The following is a 22877-nucleotide window of genomic DNA, read 5'->3' as shown; positions in this document are numbered from 1 at the left end:
TTCTTTTTGTCCATCTCATCTATATTTCAAGGACAACATGGTTTCTGTTTATGTCTTAGTTGATCTTAACCTAAATGTGTTCCATAGAATTCTCTCCCGTTCTGTAAGAATCTTCCATTGTTAAAATTTTTTGGGTCTTTCAACACATACAAACACACACATATGCTATCACATAGTAGAAAAAGAGTAAGCATCAAAACTAGGAAGACCTAGTATTAAGTCTCACCTCTGACACAATCTCTCTGTTATCCTGATCAAATCACTTAGTCTCTTATTTTTCTAGGCAACTATTTAAGGCTACAAATCTATAAAATGAATTATGAGAAGATTTCTATATCTTGTACTAATGAAAACACAGGTCTAGTATCTATTTACCTACTTATCTGTTTACACACAGTTATAGCATATTTTTATGTGCTACAGCTAGACTTTGGAAATCAGCTAATGATCTTCAGCAATGATGAGCACTTTGTGTTAATAGTACCTAGTTTAAAAAAATAGAGCATTTTTCCAAGCTCTCCCAGTACAATACTCTGTGCTACTTTCAAAAGCACACAAAACAAAATTCTGAAAGTGATAGCCAACAAAAAGTCAGAGTAAGTGATTTTTCTAATACTGGACAGTTTAGAGGGAAGAAAGAGACGAGGTCTGTAGACACTAGTATGGGAGCTGCCTTGGAGTATAGCGGAGCAGAAATGCCACTAGCTATGGCCTTGGAGGTGGCTGTGACAGTAGAAGTAGCAGCAATAACAGTAGCCATGGCACCAGCACTGGTGGGACAGAACATCTAGTTAGAAAGAGAGTCTAAGGATCTTCTGTCTAATGCCAGACATAGAACAAGTCACTGTCAACTTCTTTGCCCATTACCCAGTTCCATGTATCAGTTCCAGGGCAGAGAAGAGCAGTTATAGTCTCATGGGAGCTGGGCTCTATCAAAGTAAGAACCAGAGTGTAGACCAGGAGGATACTAACTAGATCACTTTCCTGAATCAGTGCTTAAAACTTTCAGGTCCCCAGACTTAGCTATGAAGGTACCAGAAGGATATAAAAAAACTGAATTTCAGGGTATTCATCTGTGCCCCACCCTACCCCTTGTCCCCAGAGGTAAATAGCATACTACTCTAACAAGTCAAGAATTAGGCTGGAAAAATGAGAAAACAAAACAAAAAACACTTGACCATAAAAAGATACTGTGATGACTAGAAAGCTTCTAGAGATAAACTAAGGGGGAAAAAATGACTAGAAAATATCTACAAGCAAATCCCTAAAGAAAAGCAAAAGTGCATAACGGACACAAATGCAACAATAATTTCTACAAGAGCATGATTACAAATGTGACTACAAATGGAAAAAAAACTAAATCAAATTAAGAGTGATAGTGGAAAAATTGGGGAAAGAAATGACAGCAATGCAAGAAAATCATTAAAAGATAATTTATCACTTGGTGAAAGAGGCACCAAAAATATTGAAGAAAACAACTCCAAGTGGTTAAAAAAAAAAAAAAAAAGTTACCTCCCCCAATACAACTCAGTAAAAATTAAAATTAGTCAAGTAGAAGCTTCTAAGAGACACAAAAACAGCACCAAAAAAAATAGAAGAAAATGTGAAATATCTCACAGGAAAAACAACTGACCCGGAAAATAGATCAAAGGAGATAATTGAAGAAGTATTGAACTGTGTAAAAGCCATGATTTAAAAAAAAAAAAAAAAAAAAAAAAAACCTAGATATCATATTTCAAGAAATTATCTGGGAATAAAATGGCAAGTAGTAATTGAAAAAGTTTCAGTAATATTATAGTAAAGGAGAAAATGCTTCAAGCATCCAGAAAGAAAATTGTGGAGTCACAAAAAGGATCTCAAAAGATTTAGCAACTACCCCTGTAATATGGAGTATAAGAACCTTAAAATTTAATATTTTGGAAGGCAAAAGACTTAGGATTATAACCAAGAATAAAGTGCCCCCATATGGGGGGGGGGAATAGATATTTAATGAAATAGGTGATTTTCAAGCATACCTAATGAAAAAAAATAGAGCTGAATAGAAAATTTGACATTCAAATACAAGAAACAAGAAAAGAATAAAAAGGTAAATATGAATGAAGAATCATAAGGCACTTAAGGTTAAAGTGTTGTCACTTAAAATTATTGAATTTCATATTGAAAATTTTCATATTGAAAATTCATACAAGTAACTCCTAAGAATTTTATCATCATTTGACAATTTTAAAAAAGTCTTCTTAAGGGAAAACCATGGTCTCTAAAGAAGAATAGAAGTGAGTAAAAGTGATATACTAGGAGAAGAGGGGAAGGAAAGTAGAATGGGGGAAATTATCTCACAAAAAAAAAAAAAATTATCTCAGCAAAAAAAAAAAAATCACATTATATCCTAGGAAAAAAGCTTTTGACAAAATATAAGCCCCATTCTAATTTTTAAAAATAAGTATAAATGAAGCTTTTCTTTAAATAATAGTATCTATCTAAAACCAAGAGAAATTATTATGTGTAAGGGGGGAAAAAAAAAAAAACTGGAGGCCTTTTTCAACAAGATGAAGGATGAATCATTATCACCACTATTATTCACTATTCTACTAAAAATAGCCTTAGCAATAAGTCAAGGAAAAGAAATTGAAAGAATAAGAATAAACAATTAATAAATAGAATTTTTGCAAGTATGTTAGTATATTTAAAAAGCCTATATAGTGAACTAAAAACTTGTCAAACTAATCAACAATTTCAGCAGTTGCAGGATGTAAAATAAAACCAGACAAATGATCAGCATTTTCTAAATATCAGATTCAGGTATAACAAGATAGAGAAATTCCATTAAAATAACTGCAAACAATCTAAAATTCTTAGGGGTCACAGGAAATATATGAATATAATTGTAAAACACTCCACACAAAGTTAGGTCTAAATCATTGTAGAAAATTGCTCATAGGTAGGTCAAGCCAATATTTTAAAAAATGGAAATGCTAACTAAATGAATTTATTTACCAAACTACCAAAAATTACTTTATAGAACTAGAAAAATTAATAACAGAATTCATCTGGAAGAACAGAAGTTCTTGACTATCAAGTAAATTATTGAAAAAATGTGAAGGAAAAAGGACTAACAGTATTAGATCTTAAAGTATATAATAGAAGAATAATCATCAAAATAATTTGGTACTGGGTAATAGACAAAAAAGAGGTGGATAAAGAGAAAAAAATTTGGAACCAAAAATAAAATTGAAAAGCAAAAAAAAAAGTCCCTGGTAGATAGTAGTTATTAATTAATAAAAGGCAGCTTGCTTATTTGATCATTTAAGTACAATTCACCTTAGAAAAAAATAACTGATGATCAATGATGGACAGAGGTAGCTGCACCCAGAGAAGAAACACTGGGAAGTGAATGTAAATTGTTAGCACTAATATCTGTCTGCCCAGGTTGCATGTACCTTCGGATTCTAATGTTTATTGTGCAACAAGAAAATGATATTCACACACATGTATTGTACCTAGACTATATTGTAACACATGTAAAATGTATGGGATTGCCTGTCATCGGGGGGAGGGAATAGAGGGAGGGGGGGTAATTTGGAAAAATGAATACAAAAATAAAAAAAAATAATAATAATAAAAAAAATAACTGAGCAAGGAATAGGCATTTTATTCCTTATCTTCTCTAGTCAGAGGATGCTGAAACAAATTGGGTATATAGGTTTCTTAGAAGATTTCAGCAATCCAAGGGAATTCCAATAATTTCAAGATGGGAAAAATATATTTCATATGTCCTATGGGTATAAAATAAGTATTTTGTTACTTAAAGATTTGTGTTAGAATAACTTAAATAGTAATAGCATGTGAGATTAATTACTATTAGAATTTCTAGTATTCATTAATTCAAAAGATATTTATTTAGTATCTATGGTGAACTGTGCTAGGTACCAAGAGAGAGAAGGAATGTTTAGATAAGACAAGATTCCTACCTTCATGATGTTATAGTATTATACAGTATTGGTTTTTTGCATCATTTTTCATTGAATGGATTATTTTGGTATGAAACAGAACATATTAATCATTAGAACTATTGTTATTAGTATTGTGCTAGATAATTTTTATCAGTTAAAGAAATTTGCTTATTTCTGAATGATCCCATGCACTCATATTTTTTTACCAATATAGATCCTATTGTCTAACATAAACAAGAAAGAAAAATTGATCTATTTCACAGAAATTTGTTTTATAGAAACTTTGCTTGAATTAATCTGTTGTATATAATGGAAGATGGGAAGAAAAAAGAAATTGAGGATGGAATCAAGTTTATTTTTGGATTTGGGAATATTATGAGAAAAGCCATATACCAAGGTTATGATATAGAGAATAATTTAAAAGCCTAGAAAATCAAATAAATGCTCTAACTTTAAGAAACTGAAACCAAATAAAGGTTCTCTCATCACAGTTCAGTAGCAACAACAGCAATATAATGTAACTATGGTATGATTTACCATAATTAGCATAGCAATTTGCCTCACATTTTCAAAAATTAGTAATAGATGTTAACTCAAAATAGATTAAAATGCCAGACAAATTGCTACCACCTTCTTTAAAAAGTTAAAAATAATTTTGAAAATGTAAATTGTGGTTCTGCAGGCTTGAAGAGAGTTGCAAAATCTAATCTTTTGCCATTAAAAAAATACCTATGCTACATCTTTTTCACTTTAATCACTGTAATATTCTCCAAATGACTGTGCTGCACATTTCTTGAAGATGTGCTGCATTTTTTCAAATCAAACATGCAATACTGAAGTTGTCTCTAATAATTTTCAGTCAAAGCAAAAGACATTGAATATGTAAAGACACTGATATGGTGAAATATTTTTTAATTGAAATTCTTCATCTTCACTTTTTCTATTGTGTACATTTTCTTATTTGGAATAGAGAATAATTCCATTTCATCCTAGTTTCAAGAGATGTGACTTTAAAAAGCCTGCTGATATGTGTAGGGATAATGATTTATATTAACTTGATGTTGTTTTTTTGTTTGTTTGTTTTTGTTTTTGTTTTTGCTAAACTCTTTCTATAAGGCAGCCAAAATATAAGTAGTCTATCTAAAGGAAAAGGCACAATTTTTATTTTAAAGGGGCAAAAGAATGTGACCTTAGTAGAGAATTTGTTACAATCTATATTGTTAGGAAATACTACATGTATCAAATGGTCTTTACTATAAGAAGCAAATGCATTTACTTGGCCTTAATAGTTTCTGTTGTAGAATTCATATTATTTTAGCAAAGCTCTGAAACTTAGTATTTGTTTCCTACCACCCCCAATTCTGTAGAGCACCATGTTATTAGCAAAAGAATTTTGGGAAACTTGTATTCTGACTACATAAGATAACTAATACTAGCAGGCTGAGTTGCCATATACTATTGTTGCAACCTGGCGCATTACAGATATACCCATGAATCAGAGAGATGTAGTTTAATTTTTGTTGTGTTGATTCATACTTTAAATCTTCCAAGGGAGCTTACTCAAAAACAAATCCTAGAGCGAATTTGTCCTAAAGATGAATAATCACATCATAATTCTTAGATATTTTAAAAAGAAAAATAGTGATCTTTGTGTATAATAAAGGGTATATAGAAACAGTGAAATGGAATGAAATGGTTTTCACTAAAAACCCAACCACAGAAAAAGAGATCCCTAAAAACTCATAGTGGAGAAGGCCAGCAGTATATAGCAGAAAGACCATCAATTTCAGTAGTCTCAAAATAGTTAATGCAGTCCCAGCTCTGATACTAACTGGTTTTGTGACATTGACCAAATCTCTTAGCATCTCAGAGCCTCAACTTCCTTATCTATGTATGGAATGAGAGCTGGAAAGATGAATTCTAACTCCTTTCCAGCTCTAACATTCTACTAATGTTCTTTAATAAAAAACACACTTCAGCAAATCCCTAATGTCTTTAAAAAAAAAAAAAAATAGGTCATTTGGGATCTGGTGGGGTATGGTTTTCATTAAGAGCCACAAGAAATAACATTTTCTAAAGAGAAAAAATGTCAGTTATTGAAATAATCTTTACTTTGTGGGGGGTGTATTGGGAGTGGTGAGCCCTCAGACAATGGCATTTGTTCAGACATCTTGAATAAAGCAGTATTTTAAGAAGCTCCAAAAGGTGAGGTTTTTTTTTTTCAAATGAAATATTAATATATATTCTTATATCTAATTGCTTAGTTCTAAAATATAAATAGTGTGGTGGATTTTATTTTGACTCATAAAAAGACTTTCTTCTTTTCAAAAGCAGCATTTTTTTTTTAATGAGAACAATTGCCTACTTGAATTTAAAGTCAAATTACTTTTAAATGCAAGCCAATTTTGTGTGGCCAAATATTATGTCTATGATCATATTGCTGGTGAAAAAATGTTCACAAAAATGAAATTTCTGGATATCTATTAGAGCACTCCAATACAACAGAGCACAGACATCTTGGCATTTTAGAGGATTAAAAAAAAAATCTCATTCTTAAAGTTCATTATTCTTCCAACATCATCTATAAACAGGCTTTCAGTTCATCTATCAAGTTTTTGTGTGTGTGTTTTTCTCCTAAGTCCTATTGGGTTTTTTCCTATTTGGGAGATGAGAGAGGAGCAGCAAAAATGTACTACATATCACTAGCACCTTTCAGATTGGCTTGTTAAATATTGAAATAAAAATATTGATGAATTTTAAATGATCTGGTGTTCAATAAAAATTTCAAATAAAAATTCCTAAAAGTTGTGGTCCTTAGGTTAATCATTTATTTATCTAAAGGGGAAAAGGAAGCTCTTTCCTTCTGTGATATGAATGGCAATTGCCTTTAAAATAATTGACAAATTAATCCCCTCACAGCACTCCAATTGTAAAGGTGTTAGTTTTAATTAGGCTTGTCTGGTTTCCTTGTCTAATCAAGATGGTTAAGATCCATGGGGATATTCCAGACCTGCCAGCCTTAGCCAGTCTTGCATGTTTTAATTATTGATTTCTCAAATTTCAACCCCTTTCATAAAGGGCTTGAAATTTCACGATCCCATTACATTTAAAAAACAAAAATAGAAATTTCCAAAAAGCTTATATTAAGATTTCCTCCATATCGTTACAGTTTTTTGTCCTATAGCAGGTGTCAGTAAGTGGTGTTTTAAAAGTTATATCTGATTTTCTTTGTACCCTTTATATTTCTGTAATATATACATATAACATAGTTATATGTATATATTACAGAAATATAATAGAAAAACATCTTATTGATAATTCACATCACAATCCACTAGATTTTTATTGGATATTGATAAAATTTGAATTTGTTAACCTGTAATCTTCTAAATTGCAAAATCAAATTAACTTAGAAAAGAATGTTCCCAGTAGTTAAAGATATCTTCAAATGGAACTCCTTTTTTTGGTATTAAGTTCTATAACACAGGATATAGCTGAAAAGAGGATGTATAACCTGGTTTGACATATTTGAGAGGGCATTCATTTGCAGAAAATATAAGACTAGATGATCTCTAGAATTCTGGATTTTCTGATTCTCCTAAAATGTATGGATTTTGTCAGTATTTAATCTATCTTTATTGCTTCTGATGAGTCCAAAATTTTCTTCTTTGGTTATAGGTGAATGAAGTAACTGTGGAACAGCTTGTGCACCAGTATCCACACATAACTTTCAGTACTGTCCTGCAAGACTGCAAGAGGACCCTGGAACGTGCTTATCAGATGGGCTGGACACCCAATATGTCTAATGCCTCTTAACACTCCCTTTAGTATTATAAGTCAACTCTCTGATATATTTCAGCAGGTGTAATGGGAATTACAGATTTGGGGTATACGATATGATCTCTTGGGAATGTTTTAACTTCCACCTTTCTTGGGTGTCTACATGAGTATGTATGTGTGTGCATGAGTGAGTGTGTATTTTCCATGTGGATTCTATAGAACGTAAGAACAGATATTAGCTGTTACCAGATGAGTCTCTTATTTTTTATTTTTCAAAATTAAGGATTTTTAAAACCATGGATATTCTTAGGTTTGGGGCCCTTTTCTGGAAAAAAAAAGGGGGGGGGGAAATAGAATAGCCAGATTGGATTTATTATTCTGAGTATTAAATTCCTACTGTCTTTTAAATGTTCAGATTTCCCAAAGGAGTGGCCACTTTCTTTAACTGATGAATATAATTGTTGACTTCAACAAGCCATAGTAAAATAGAAGTGATCTTACGCTGATTATGAAACCTAGAAACCAGTATTAAAAAAACACCTTGTGCCAGAATTTTTCTTTTGGCAGATGTCATTTGTTGGCATTTGGGTACTGTTTCAGGCCACTAGGGAATCATTTAGTGCACCATCATAGTGTCCAACTAAGTGTATCCAAGAACATCGTCTAAATTACCACCGTCGAGTGACATGGGCACTAGAGAGTAGAATCCTTGTAAAATTGTTGTAAGCAAAAAGCAATCTAAATTCTCTGGGCCAACTCAGCAAATTATTCATTATTCTACAAGTGGTTTGAGTTATCTAGAGTATTAAAGCTTTTCATAGGGTTTAAGTTAATATTTGTGTTAGCTGTGGTTTCACTGCAAGCACCAATTTAAGAGCAGATTGTATTTTGACTAAAATTGGGACTAATCTCCATATTATGTACAGTGAAGCCACCATTTTAATTAAGGATGTGCTGTTATGACAGAATCTATAGATCATTTAATTGTTTTCTTAATTTTAATAATTATGAAAATCTTTTTCTATGATTTTAATAGGAATGTTAATGAACGATAACTAATTAATATTTAAATAGACAGTCTTTCGGTTGATTTTTGTTTCTTTTTCTTTTGGATTTAGAAATGCTGATATGTAGGAAGGATTTGTTTTTGCATGTTCTTGTTTTTTGAGTGGTAGATATGTCACAGGTAAAGAATGAATGTTGGCTAACAATTAGAAAATTTATTAATTATACTCCTGTTTACACTTTTGTTGTCAATATTAATCATTTATTTTGTTTTAAAAAAGATGTCCAACTATCAGTAAAATGCATATCAGTAAATGAAAATGTTTTTAAATTTCCATGTCCCATATTTAATAACAGTAATCCAAGTTCAGTCAATTCTTTCCTGTGTTGACATATGTAACCAAGCATAGGATCTGCTTAACATAAAGTATACTATCCTTCAGAGTAGAGCTAGAAACAGAACTCTGTTTCATAAGTTTGCTATTTATTCTTCCATGCTATGGCCATTAGCCACTATTCTGTCTTTAACAGATATATTAAATGAGTTTTCTGTTTCCACAGGTACCTTATTTTCTCCCAGAATTGTAGATGATAGTAGCTTTGGGAAGTAAGCATGGTGTTAAATATGTATATCATTCATTTATTTAAAATTACTTTTTTAAACAACTGTCTCCTCTGATTATGTTACCATGTCAATGTTGCCTGTTTTTTAAAAATCCAAATCATATTAAAAAAAAAAATCTAGTCAGTAAGCAACAGAAGTGTTTTCCATAACTATGCAGGCGATTGCTAACTTTCTCTGGAAGGACATTATTACTCTGGAAGAAAGGGGCTGTTTATAATCAACAAACTATATTTCTTACACCTTGTACGATATGATTTTCATACTCATTTCCCAACTACTGAAGAATACCTTAGTTGGCAATATTTTAACTGGTTTTTAATCTAAAACTGATTTATAAGACAATATGTGTAGTCATAGCTTGAATGAATAAGCAAAAATTTAATTTTCTATATATGTCTGAATATATTTTAAATAGTTAAAAATGACAAAAGAAGTGACAGCCATCAAAAATAGAAATGTCATGGCTTCCAGTGGAAGTTATAACCTCCAGAGTGTTGCTGTTCAGTTACTGAATGTTTTTTGAGATGTGTACTTGAGTTTTTCCCCCTTAAACTTTGCATTGTTTAAAGCTAAAATACAGTGCTCTAAAATACTCAAACTTTACTAAAGGGGTTGCATTTATTCTTTGAAACACAGGTAAATCTCAATTTCTTACATTCAGAGAAAGCTCACATCTACCCCAAAATTATTCACAGCAGAGGACAACCAAAACCTCATCTACTGCAAGGACTCCAGGCACTATTGTTCAGTGTGTCCTTATAAATTACATGCTTCAAATGAGGTTTGCAACAGTTCTGGAAAATGTAGCATTTTTGCTTGGAATGTCACAAATATATGTAGACAAATTGAACGCTGGGATTTTTATCTTCTTCAAAGTGTCTACAGCCCTTTCAGAATAAAGACAATGAATGATATTGCTGAAATGGAGAAACTTGGTCCTTTGTCCTGAATGCCCCTTTATGAGTGCAACAAAAAATTTCAGCCTTTGTAGGTTTCTATTTTTCCGTGAAACTTTTGACCTTGCAATGGGTTGAAATAAAAAAGAAGTAAAACACAGTGTCTTTTGTTTTCTGTATTGCAGATATGCTTCTTAATGTTTGTTGTCGTGACTGTGGATTTCATATTAATTCCTATTCTAGTCTGGCTCATTAAATAGTTTTAGAAAACAGTAGTGATTCACCTGGAATAGTCAGTGTGATTGCAGCTTCATAAATTTCCAAGTTGTCCTTTGATTAATGAAACTAGATAAAATGGGGAAAAAATACATTGATAAAGCTTAAAGAAGTTAGAAATCACCACACTTTTCATTTCATAAATGGAAAAGACTTATAAAATCAGTCAGTAAACATTTATTAAGCCACTGCTCTGTAATAGGTACTGTGCTATGTGCTGAGGTTACAACAACAACAAAAAAAGTAAAGATATCCTCTGCTCTCAAAGAGCTCACAATACAATGGAGAATATGACAAGCAAACAACTTTGTGCAAACATACTATATATGGGATAAATTGGAACTACTAACAGAAGGCACTAGAATCAAAAGGGGTGGAGAAAGGCTTCATATAAAGGATAGAATTTTATCTGGGACTTAAGGAAAGCCAGGAGACAAGGGAAGAGACAACAAAGGCAAGATATGAAGGGCTTTGAATGCCAAATAGATTTTATATTTGATCTTGGAGGTGATAGGGAAAAAACTGGAGTTTTTTTGAGTAGAGGGATGTCATAGCCAGATCTGTGCATTGGGAAAACCACTGTGACGACTGAGCAGATCGAGCAACAGTCTGTTGCAATAGTCCAGGAATAAGGTGTCAGAGGTCAGCAGTGGGTGTATTCATGAAATATCACAAAAGTGAATTTTCCTGGTTTTAGCAAAAGAATATAGGAAGTGAGAAATTAAGAATAATACCTACAATGCTGGAAAGTCACATACAACTAATACTTGCCAAAGCTGGAACTTGAACCAGAGCTCTTTTCATTCTCAAGCATTCTTTCCACTGTATCACCTGCCTCTATGTTTCATTCATTGAGAAGTACAATAGGAGTTTAGTTATGAATCATTTCGGGGAGGGCCTGGCATATTGGGATATTTTGAATAGGAAAGCTAAATAACAGAAATTTGTGGGGGATTTTTTTCAGTGCAAAAGGGAGTGCCACATAATAATTAAAAACTTGGCTTTAAGAAAAGATAATGATGAATGTTGGAGGGTTGTGGGAAAACTGGGACACTGATACATTGTTGGTAGAATTATGAACGGATCCAATCATTCTGCTTCCAAAGAGAGGACTGTGGGGACTGAATGTGGATCACAATATAGTACTTTCACCTTTTTGTTGTTGTTGTTTGCTTGCTTGTTTTTTTTCTTTCATTTTTTTCCTTTTTGATTTGATTTTTTTGTGTGTAGCATGATGAATGTGGTAATATGTCTAGAAGAACTGCAAATGCTTAACTTAGATTACTTGTTGCTTAAGGGAGGAGGAGGTGTAGAAGGAGGGAGAAAAATATGGAACACAAGGTTTGCAAGGGTGAATGTTGAACACTATCTTAGTATATATTTTGAAAAATAAAAAGCTATTATTTTTTTACAAGAAAGTTGGCCTTGAAGCTAAGACCTGGATTCAAGTGTGGCCTCTGATATCCACTGGCTCTTTAGTACTGAGCACTAAAGAATCAGTAGATATCAGAGGCCCATTTGGGCAAGTCATTTAACCTCAGTGCTTGTGACAATTCTCTGAGGCTCTTAAGTTATAAAGAAGGTATCAATCTGCATTGGTAGAGGGTCTTCCCTCATGAAATGAAATTATCCACTCAGGTCCTTTCCATTTTTAGAATATTGTTTTAAATCCTAATATATGTGAAGTTATAGTTGGCTAGAAAGTTTTGCCTGGGAATAGTTGTTAATAACCAGAAAATGAAAACTTTAGAGATTTTTTTTAAGTAATCATCTTTCCCCACCATCACATATAAGCGACTCCTAAAGTGAAGCTATGATGTGATCTCTAAATAGGTAAAGAGTTATTATGTGAAAGAAGGATTAGATTCAATGTAAAAAACAAAACAATATATTTAGAGTAGGAGGCCCTTAATTGAAACCTGGCTCTGCTACTTTTTTTTTTTTTGCAAGTCATACTTCTTTGTGCCCTAATTTTTCTATCTCTAAAATGAGGGAATTTATTGTCTATACTCACTTCAGGTCCAGAACCTTCAGTCATGGATAAAAATGAGCTGATACAGAAGGGCAAACTGGATGAGCAGGCTGAAAGTTATGATGACATAGTAGCCTGTATGAAATCTGTAACTGAACAAGGAACGGAATTCTCTAGTGAGGAGAGGAATCATCTCTCTGTCGCTTATAAGAATGTTGTTGGAACCTGAAGATCGTCTTGGAGAGTTGTTTCAAGTAGTGACCAAAAGACAAAAGATGCTGAGACAAGAAAAAAAAAAAAAGAGTGCTCAAGAATACATAGAAAATTGAAATATCTGCAGTGGTGTCTCTTTTATTTATTTTTTATTATAGCTTTTTATTTGCAAGATATATGCATGGATAATTTTATAGCACTGACAATTGCTAAGCCTTTTGTTCCAATTTTTCCCCTCCTTCCCCCACCCCCTCTCCCAGATGGCATGTTGACCAATACATGTTACATATGTTAAAGTATAAATTAAATACTGTATGTGTGTGTGTGTGTGTGTGTGTGTGTGTGTGTGTGTGTGTATGCCCAAACAGTTATTTTGCTGTACAAAAAGAATCGGACTTTGAAATAGTTGTACTATCTCTTTTAGAAATTTTTTTGATTCCCAAAGTTTCACAAGCAAAAAGCAAAGTTTTCTGTGTGAAAATAAAAGGAGACTACTAGCTTTATTTGGCTTAGGTTGCTGTTAGTGATAACAAGGAAGAAATGGTAGATCAGTCACAACAAGCATATCAAGAATTATTTGAAGGAAAAAGAAGCAAAAGGGAGATGTAACCAACACCTTATATAAGATTGGGTCTGGCCTTGAACTTCTCTGTATTTTGTTACGAAATACTTTCCAGAGAAAGTCTAATCTCTTGCAAAAACAGCTATTGATGAAAGCCATTGTTGAAGTTGATACATTAAATGAATCATACAAAGACAGCCCACTAATAATGCAATCACAGAGAAAAAAAAAAAACTTGACATTATGGATATCACAGACACCCAAGAAAATGAAGCTGAAGTAGGAGGAGAGAAGAATTAACCACTCTTCCAATTTTTGTCTGCTTCATTCTAAAATTTACACAGACCATTTGTCATCCATGCTGTCCCACAATTTTTGTTGACAATTTATGACAGGTTTGTGTGACTTCTATTTGGATTTCTATATTTTCCATATTGTTTAATATGGATTATTGCTATTATTATTGTTATTATTATTGTTAATATTAGGTAAAGTAGAGCCGGTTTACAGATTTGGTGAGCTATCTGTTTTCATCTGAGGTGGCCAGCCTAGGGATTTGGAATTTTTAAAGACGTTTTACATGTTTGGCATAGTACTTTTAGTACACTGTGATTACACAAGGTCAGTGTTAAAAAGACTTCCAGGCTGAGCAAAAAACAAATAAATAAACAAACAAAACTGCCTACTTATTGGCCTGTCATGGTAGAGGGATAAAGGGATTGGTTCTAGCCTCAGGTGTAGTTATTATAGGTACTTTAGAGTCAGAGCCCTAATGGCTGTGGTAAAAAAACAGATGTCCCATAGATATTACATTTCATTCCACGTATATCTCTGTATACCTTTATGATTGCAATTGTGAAAGTGTTCCTTGAGACAAAGTTTTAACTCAGTCAATTTACTCTAGAGGAAGGCAGAAATGATTCACATTCCATTATTTGTAAAATGATTCACATTCCGTTATTTGTAAAGTCATCTGCTGTTCTTTCATTATTTTTATTACACTCATTTTGTTTGTATTTAAATAGTGTAGGCAACCTAAGAATGAATGTATAAGTAAAGATGCAGTAAAAACAAATTGCTTGATACTTATAAAGTCACTGATATCAAACAAAGCAGTAAAACAAAAAAACAAAAAACCATGTATTTAACTTTTTTTAGGTTTTTGCTTTTGTAATTTTTTTTGATATTTGCCTAACATGCATGTCCTGTAAAAATAGTTAACAGGGAAATAACTTTGAGATGATAGCTAGCTTTGTCTGATTAATGTCTATGAAATTTTTCATGAACAATCCAAGCATAATAGTTAAAAAACGTGTATTAAGTTGATGTAAATGGAATAAAAGTTTTATGAATGGGGAGGGGAAAAAAGAGGGGGTTCTTCTCAATTATTTCTAAGATCCTTTCCAGATCTAAATAGCTTGATCCTATGTCTGGCTCTAGAGAAGGAGCCAGTATAAATGAGTGGGGGGTTTGGGGAGGCATGTTTTAGCTCAGTATTAGGAAAAAAACTAGCATTTCAAAGTATCCTTAAATCGATTGTATTTTCTCATGTGAGAGTCATTTTCCTGACACTGAGGTATTCAAATAGAATAGATGAATATCTCTTGTCAGAGATTTTACATAGGAGTTATATTCATTAATCAGTCAATAAACAAGAAAGTCCCTTTTCAAAAGGAGCTCACAGTCTTAATTGGGGAAATAAGCAATCATTTTCAACAAGACAAATGAGAAATAGTCCACAAGCCCTTATTAGATAAGGTACTAAACACTAGGAATTAACCACTTCCCCTCCCCCCCAAAAAAGACAAGAACATGATTCTTGTTCATATATCAGATTGCCTGATGTCTTGGGGGAGTGGGAAGACAGAGGATGAAGAAGGAAAAGAATTAGAATACAAAGTTTTTTAATAGTAAACTTATTTGTTTTTAATACACATTGCTTTATGAATAATCTTGGGAGAGAAAATCAAAAGCAAAAGGGAAAAACCATGAGGAAAAAAAAAGAAATAAACATAGCATGTGTTGATTGACATTCAGTCTTTTCTGGATGCAGATGGCATTTCCATCCAAAGTTTATTGAGATTGCTTTGATCAGTGAGAAGAACCAAGTCTTTCATAATTGGTCATTGGACATTCTTGCTCTTACTATGTACATATTTAATCTATTAGATTGCTTTCTGTCTTGGGGAAAGGGAATATAAGGGAGAAAGGAAGAAAAATTTAAAACATGAAGTTTTACCAAAATGTATGTTGAAAACTATCTTTACATGTATTTGGAAAAATAAAATACTATTGAAATAAATAAAAATCCCTCCCTTATTTTCACCCCCACCAATATCCCATTATCCTCATTTCTTTCTCAATTTGGACGACTTCCCCCATCTAATTCCTTGGTCTCAGTTCTTCCTTAGAGCAAAATGAGGAAAACAACACGCAAATAATTATGTACACATATAGTATAAATGAGATTTATCTTGCAGACAAGATGAAAGGCAAGGGATGGAGTGGATGACTCCCACTTTGCTTTTCTTCAAGACCCAGCTCAAAAGCCACCAGACTACAAGGTTATCTTTTATTTACTTTTTATGTGTCTTATAAGTATCTATTTTTATAGATATCTCTTCTATTAGAATGTAAGCCTTTGAGGGAAGGAACAATTTTTGCGCTTTTTGGGGGGTATCACAGTCCTGGTAAAGGCTTAATAAGTGAAGAAAGCCAAAGAGTCTAAGGGGCAGAGGGGAAAATAGGAGGGTATTACAAACAGAGACAACCAGGATAATAGCATAGGAGTGGAAAATAGAGTATTATGTAGAATATCAATAAAAGCTAGACTGTAGATATAGAAGAGAAAAAATATATAAGAATGAAAAAAATAGGAAAGGACCACATTGTGAATTTTTTTTGTTTACTTCTCATGAATAATTTTACTTTTTACAATAATTTATTTTTCTAAATACATGCAAAGATAATTTTCAACATTCATCCTTGCAAAACCTTGTGTTCCATATTTTTCTCCCTCCCTCCCTACTTTTTCCCTCCCCTAGAGAGCAAATAATCCAATATAGATTATACATATGCAATTCTTCTAAACATATTTCCACATTTATCATACTATACAAGAAGAATCAGATCAAAAAGGGGGGAAATGAGAAAAAAACAAGCTAGAAAACAACAAAAATGGTGAAAATACTATGTTGTGAGCCACACTTAGTCCCCATGGTCCTCTTTTTGGAGGCTGATAACTCTCTTCATCACAAATCTGATGGAGTTGGCTTGAATCATCTCACTGTTGAAAAGAGCCAAGTCCATCACAATTGATCATCACATAATCTTGCTATTGCTGTGCACAATGTTCTTTTGGTTCTACTCACTTCACTTAGCATCAATTCCACATTGTGAAGTTTTAAATGCTAATAAAGTTTATATTTGATCCTAGAGGTTAAAAGCCACTAGAATTGCTATCAAGTTCAAGGCACGGTCAGATTTATGCTTTAGGAAAATCACTGGCAATTAAATGGAGAATGCACTGTAATGGAGAAGAGATGAAGCAGGGAAATAAATTAAGAGATGTTGAAATAATCCAGGAAATAGGTGATGAGAGCCTGAACTAGGGATGTAGCTTTATGAATAGGGATATTCTGGAGGTGGAAACAAAAAAACTTGGCAATTGATTACTTATACAAGGTGAGTGAGAGTGAGGAGCTGAGGATGACACAGAGGATTCAAACCTGGATGACTAGGAAGATTATGATTTCTTCATCAGTTAAAAAAAGAAAGGTAGGTTTTAGTGAAAAGAAAATTAGTTTTAGACATAATTTTAAGATGTCTATGGTTTGAAATGTCCAATAGATATTTGGTAATGCTCAACAGAGAAACTAGATCTGGATATATAGATCTGAGAATCAACATAAAGAACTAGTATAACTTGAATTGAAACTGTGGAGCCAAAGAAGTCAAGTAGCAGAGAAAAGAGGGGCCATAATAGAGTCTTGGAGAGTGCCCACAGGTAGTGAGTGTGACATAGATGATAATCCAGCAAAGGAAAGTTGACTAGACTGCAAAAAAAAACCAAACAAACAAACAAACAAACAACAACAAAAAAAAACCTGATTAGTCTTGCATATAATTTCATTAAGATAGGAATAAAGGCACTACTTCCTAGACAATGTTTATAGGACACTGAGGACTTTTCAAATAAGTTGGCATTAGCATGTATCCCTAATAATCTAGTATATCACTATGGATCATAGATAGAAAGCTGGTAAATTGAGTTGTTCCAAAGTAATGCCAGCATTTTAAAAAAGAAATCCTGTTTGTTAAAATGCACAAGGTACGCAGAGCACCTCCAAATTTCTGTGTCTTAAAAGCTGCTATGCCCCTTAAAATGATGGTTCATTACAAATCATGTCAAGAAATAATCATTCCTTTTCTGTTCTCACACATATCAATGAATTTCACATGCCTGATCAACAAAAGTATGAGTGCCAGCAAACCTAAGAAAATAAAAATATCCAAACAGAACATAATGGAGAGGTAATGACTTGGCATTTCTAATTTCTTCCATCACCATCAATCTTCCATCAACTTTGATATGTGAATACAGTTGCTTTAAGCTGTCCATCTACCTCATCATGGCAGCAGTACCCATTTTTCCTACATTTTTCCCTACCTTGGCATGACTGTGCCAAGACTGTGATGTGAGAAATAATAAACTTCCTGGGGCCGTGCAATTACAGTATCTGCCTAAGTCAGGTAGACAGGGGACAGAATTAAATTCTGTGCTGCTGAAGCTGGAAACCGCCTAACTTTTTCTTTTCAATTTATAAATTGAAAAGCAATGGTTATTTACTGAATTCATCTCTCTTGTTTTCTTTTTTCTTACATTTCTTCCTAATCATTAACATAATGGAAAATAAGACTTAGTGAATGAAGATTAGGGTTTTAAAGATTAATGTAAAATGTAAATGCTGCCTTGATGGACTTGGTTGTCTACAATGTTCATTTTCTAAAGAAATAAATAACAGATGTGGGGAAGCTCTGCAAGGTTGACTTGATTATTTTGTCATTTCATTGGTGATGGAAACAGATTTGTATTTTAAATCACATCTTGCCATTGAATCACTTGGCTTCAAAAAAAAAAAAAGACATTGTGATTATTGGATTAAAGTGGAACTTTTATTAAAGTAATCCCTCAATGCTAAAGCCTAATTTAGATTACTATAGTAAATTATAAGGATAAAGGGCCAAATATAGATAAATACACAAACTGAACTACAGATATGCATCATAAGAGAACCCAGAATTGTGTCAAAGTAAATCATGAAGCAGAGGGGGAAAATAGCTTGTGTTAGATTAAATTTAAATTTATAGAATTGATTTGTTCCCCAGGAACTCTCTTATTAGACTATGTTGCCAACTTACTTTCTTGGTCATCTGTGGTATGCCCATTTCTCCCTACTCCCTTTGTCTCTCTTGTCTCAGACACAGTTAAAAGGCAACAAAACAAAAATTTTTACATTGAGTTGATAAATGATAAACATAATCATGGTCTTGAGGAGCAAAGAGGCATAAAAAAAAGCCTCCACACAATTATTTAAAGTAAAAGGAATTTCAGAAGATGAATCATGATACTGGATGTATTATGATACTTTTTAAAGGACCTTCCACACAGGATTTAATAATTTCTATTTTATGTTAAAGAACCAGAGGGCTTAAAATATGACATTCTAGAAGTCAAAGGAATAAGGATTACTGCCAAGAATTACTTATCCACAAAACTGAGTATAATTCATCAGGGGAAAAAAAACAATGAAATAGAGAACTTTCAAGCATTTTTAATTTTAAAAAATTGATCTTCAAAACAAGACTCAAGAGAAAACAATAAAAGATAAAAAAGAAACAAGAAAAAATATAAAAGATTCAATAAGGTCTATATTCCTATATGGTAAGATGATATCTGTAACTTAAGAACTTTATCAGCATAAGAGCAATTAGAAGGGAGTATACCTAGAGGGTATAGATGCGGGATGACCAAGATGAGATATCAAAAAAAAAAAATACATAGAAAGATGATTGCATTAGAAGAAGGAGGAAGGGGGAATTAAAATGGGATAAATTACCTCACATAAAGGAGGTATAAAAGAGTTATCACAATGGAGGGGAAGATTGGGGGGGGGGGTGAAGATGGCAAAAAAATGCTTGAACTTTGCTCATTAAAATTGACTCAAAGAGTATATAATACATAGATTCAGTTGGATATAGAAATCTATCTTTCTTTATAAGGAAGTAAATAGAGATGTAGATAAAAGAGGAAGGGGACTAATTAACAAGGTAGTTATCAGGAATAAAACATTTGTCAGGAGGGATAGGGTAGAAGGACAGAAATACATAGTTATTATAACTCTAAATATGAATGGGATAAACTCAGCCATAAAACAAAGGCAGATAACAGGATGGATTAAAAACCAGCATCCTAGTTACAAGAAACCCATGTGAAGCACAGTGACACAAAGAGTAAAGATAAGAGGCCAGAACAGGATCTATTTCTGCTAAAGTTAAAAAAAAAAAAAAAAAGAAGCAGGAATAGCAATCATGATCTTAGACAAAGCAAAAGGAAAAATAGATCTTATTCAAAGGATAAGAAAGAAAAGTATATTTTCATAAACAGTATTATAAACAATGAAGTAATGCCAAAGCTAAACATAACCAACAAATGTCATAGCATATTAATTTTTTTGTTTTATTTAATAGGTATTTCCAAATCACATTCTATTGATTTTTTGTTTTATTTTTTCTCAATAGTATTTTGTTTTTCCAATTAAATGTAAACATAGTTTTGAACATTGATTTTTGTAAGATTCTGAGTTCTAATTTTTTTCTCCCTTTTCCCCCTCTTTCTTCCCTCTCCAAGACAGGAAATAATCTGATATAGGTTATACATGTACAATCATTTAAAATTTCCATATTTGTTATGTTGTACAAGAAAAATTAGAATGAAATGAAAAGAACAAGCACAAGAAAGAAAAAGGACATTTTTAAAAGGTGTACTTTGATATTCACTCAGGCTCCATCTCTCTCTGGATGTGGATGGCATTTTCCATCCCAAGTCAATTGAAATTGCATTGGATCACTATATTACTGACAAAAGGTAAGTCTCTCATAGTTGATCATCACATCATCTTGCTATTACTATGTATAATATTGTTCTGATTCTGCTTACTTTATTCAAAATCAGTTCATAATAGTCTTTCAAGGCCTTTCTGAAATCAGCCTGCTTATCATTTCTTATAGAACAATAAAATTCCCTTACATTTATATGCCATAATTTACCAACCATTCCCCACCTGATGGGCATCCATTCAATTCTAGTTCCTTGTTACTACAAAAAAGGCTGTTACAAACATTTTTATACATTTGAGTCCTTTTCTCCCTTTTTTTTTTATGATTTCTTTGGGATACAGACCCAGTAGTGACTCTGCTGGATCAAAGGATATGCAGTTTTATAGTTCTTTGGGCATAGTTCAAAATAGCTCTCCAGAGCAGATCAGTTTACAGTTCCCCCAATTATTAGTGTTACAGTTTTCCCACATTTATCATTTTCTTTTCCCATCATCTTAGCCAATCTCATAGGTATGTGAGATGGTACCTTAAGTTGTTCTAATTTGCATTTCTCTAATCAAAGGTGATTTAGAGCATTTTTTCATATGACTATAGTTTTAATTTCTTCATCTGAAAATTGTCTTTTCATATCCTTTCATCTTTTATCAACTGAGGAATGATTTATATTCTTACAAATTTGACGTAATTATCTATATTTTAGAAATGAGGCATTTATCAGAAACACTGGCAGTAAGAATTGTTTCCCAGCTTTCTGCTTCCCTTCTAATCTCGACTGTGCTGGTTTTATTTGTGCAAATTTTAAAAAATGTAATCAAAATTGTTCATTTTGGACTTCCGGCCAAGATGGTGGAGAGGAGGCACACAACTGCTTAAGCTCCACATTTTCTCTCAGAATTTACTTCATGACAAGCCTCGGAATTAATGCTTGACTGAAAAAAAAAAAAAAAAACCTGCAAATAATTACCAACAGAAGCCATCCTTGAAATTCACCAGAAAAGGTCTATTTTTGCTTGGGGGAAGGGGATGAACAGAACGGGCACAGGCTGAGGGCAAGCAGTGAGAGCCAGGCAGACAGCTCACATTGTGAAGACCAGAAGGGAGAGGGGTGCGATCTCTGCCATTTCTGGGGAACAACCTTTACCCCAGTGTGGATATTCTGTCTTGGCAGCAAGCCAGGATCAGCAGAGAAGCTGTAAGTATAGGAGGTAGAGAATAAAACCTGAAATGCAATACAAATTACATTCAATAAAAAGCCAGGGGAAAACAGACCAAAAAAATTGGAAACTAAATAATCTCATACTAAAGAATGATTGGGTGAAACAGCAAATCATAGACATAATTAATAACTTCACCCAAGAAAATGACAATTATAAGACATCATACCAAAATGTGTGGGATACAGCCAAAGCAGTAATAAGGGGAAATTTTATAACTCTAGACACCTACTTCCATAAAATAGAGAAGGTCAATGAATTGGGCTTACAACTAAAAATGCTAGAAAAGGAACAAATTAAAAACCCCCAGACAAACACAAAACTTGAAATCCTAAAAATAAAAGGAGAGATTAATAAAGTTGAAAGTAAAAAAACTACTGAATTAATAAAACTAAGAGTTGGTTCTGTGAAAAAACCAACAAAATAGACAAACCTTTAGTAAATCTTATTAAAAAAAGGAAAGAGGAAAAGCAAATTGTTAGTTTTAAAAATGAAAAGGGAGAACTCACCACTAATGAAGAAGAAATTAGAACAATAATTAGGAGTTACTTTGCCCAACTTTATGCCAATAAATTCGATAACTTAAATGAAATGGAAGAATCCCTTCAAAAATATAGCTTGCCCAGATTAATAGAGGAATAAGTAAATAGTCTAATAGTCCTATTTTAGAAAAAGAAATAGAACAAGCTATTAACCAGCTCCCTAAGAAAAAAATCCCCAGGACCAGATGGATTTACATATGAATTCTACAAAACATTTAAAGAACATTTAACTCCAATGATATATAAACTATTTTTAAAAATAGGGATTGAAGGAGTCCTACCAAATTCCTTTTATGACACAGACATGGTGCTGATACATAAACCAGGTAGGTTGAAAACAGAGAAAGAAAATTATAGACCAATCTCCCTAATGAATATTGATGCTAAAATCTTAAATAAAATATTGGCAAAAAGACTACAGAAAATCATCCCCAGGATAATACACTATGATCAAGTGGGATTTATACCAGGAATGCAGGGCTGGTTCAATATTAGGAAAACTATTAGCATAATTGACTATATCAATAATCAAATTAACAAAAACCATATGATCATCTCAATAGATGCAGAAAAACATTTGACAAAATCCAACATCCATTCCTACTAAAAACACTTGAGAGTATAGGAATAAATGGACTATTCCTCAAAATAATCAGGAGCATATATTTTATACCGTCAGTAAACATTATATATAATGACAATAAACTGGAAACTTTCCCAGTA

General features: G+C 32.7%; 1 protein-coding gene and 1 pseudogene across 1 annotated transcript in view; both read left to right on the top strand.

The window, feature by feature from the left end:
• The window catches only part of FBXL17 (F-box and leucine rich repeat protein 17), a 528599-nt gene extending 518185 nt beyond the window's left edge, over positions 1-10414 (top strand). Inside the window, exon 9 of the mRNA XM_074281924.1 lies at positions 7629-10414. Coding sequence (XP_074138025.1) covers positions 7629-7766 — 138 coding nt within the window. The 3' untranslated portion in view covers positions 7767-10414. The remainder of the gene's footprint in view (positions 1-7628) is intronic.
• A 125-nt stretch (positions 10415-10539) lies between these two features.
• On the top strand, positions 10540-17386 carry LOC141550853 (14-3-3 protein zeta/delta-like; annotated as a pseudogene).
• The last annotated feature ends 5491 nt before the right edge of the window (positions 17387-22877 follow it).

The sequence above is a fragment of the Sminthopsis crassicaudata genome, chromosome 1 (genome assembly GCF_048593235.1).
Source record: "Sminthopsis crassicaudata isolate SCR6 chromosome 1, ASM4859323v1, whole genome shotgun sequence".
Lineage (NCBI taxonomy): Eukaryota > Metazoa > Chordata > Mammalia > Dasyuromorphia > Dasyuridae > Sminthopsis > Sminthopsis crassicaudata.
This window is presented reverse-complemented; position numbering and strand designations above follow the sequence as displayed.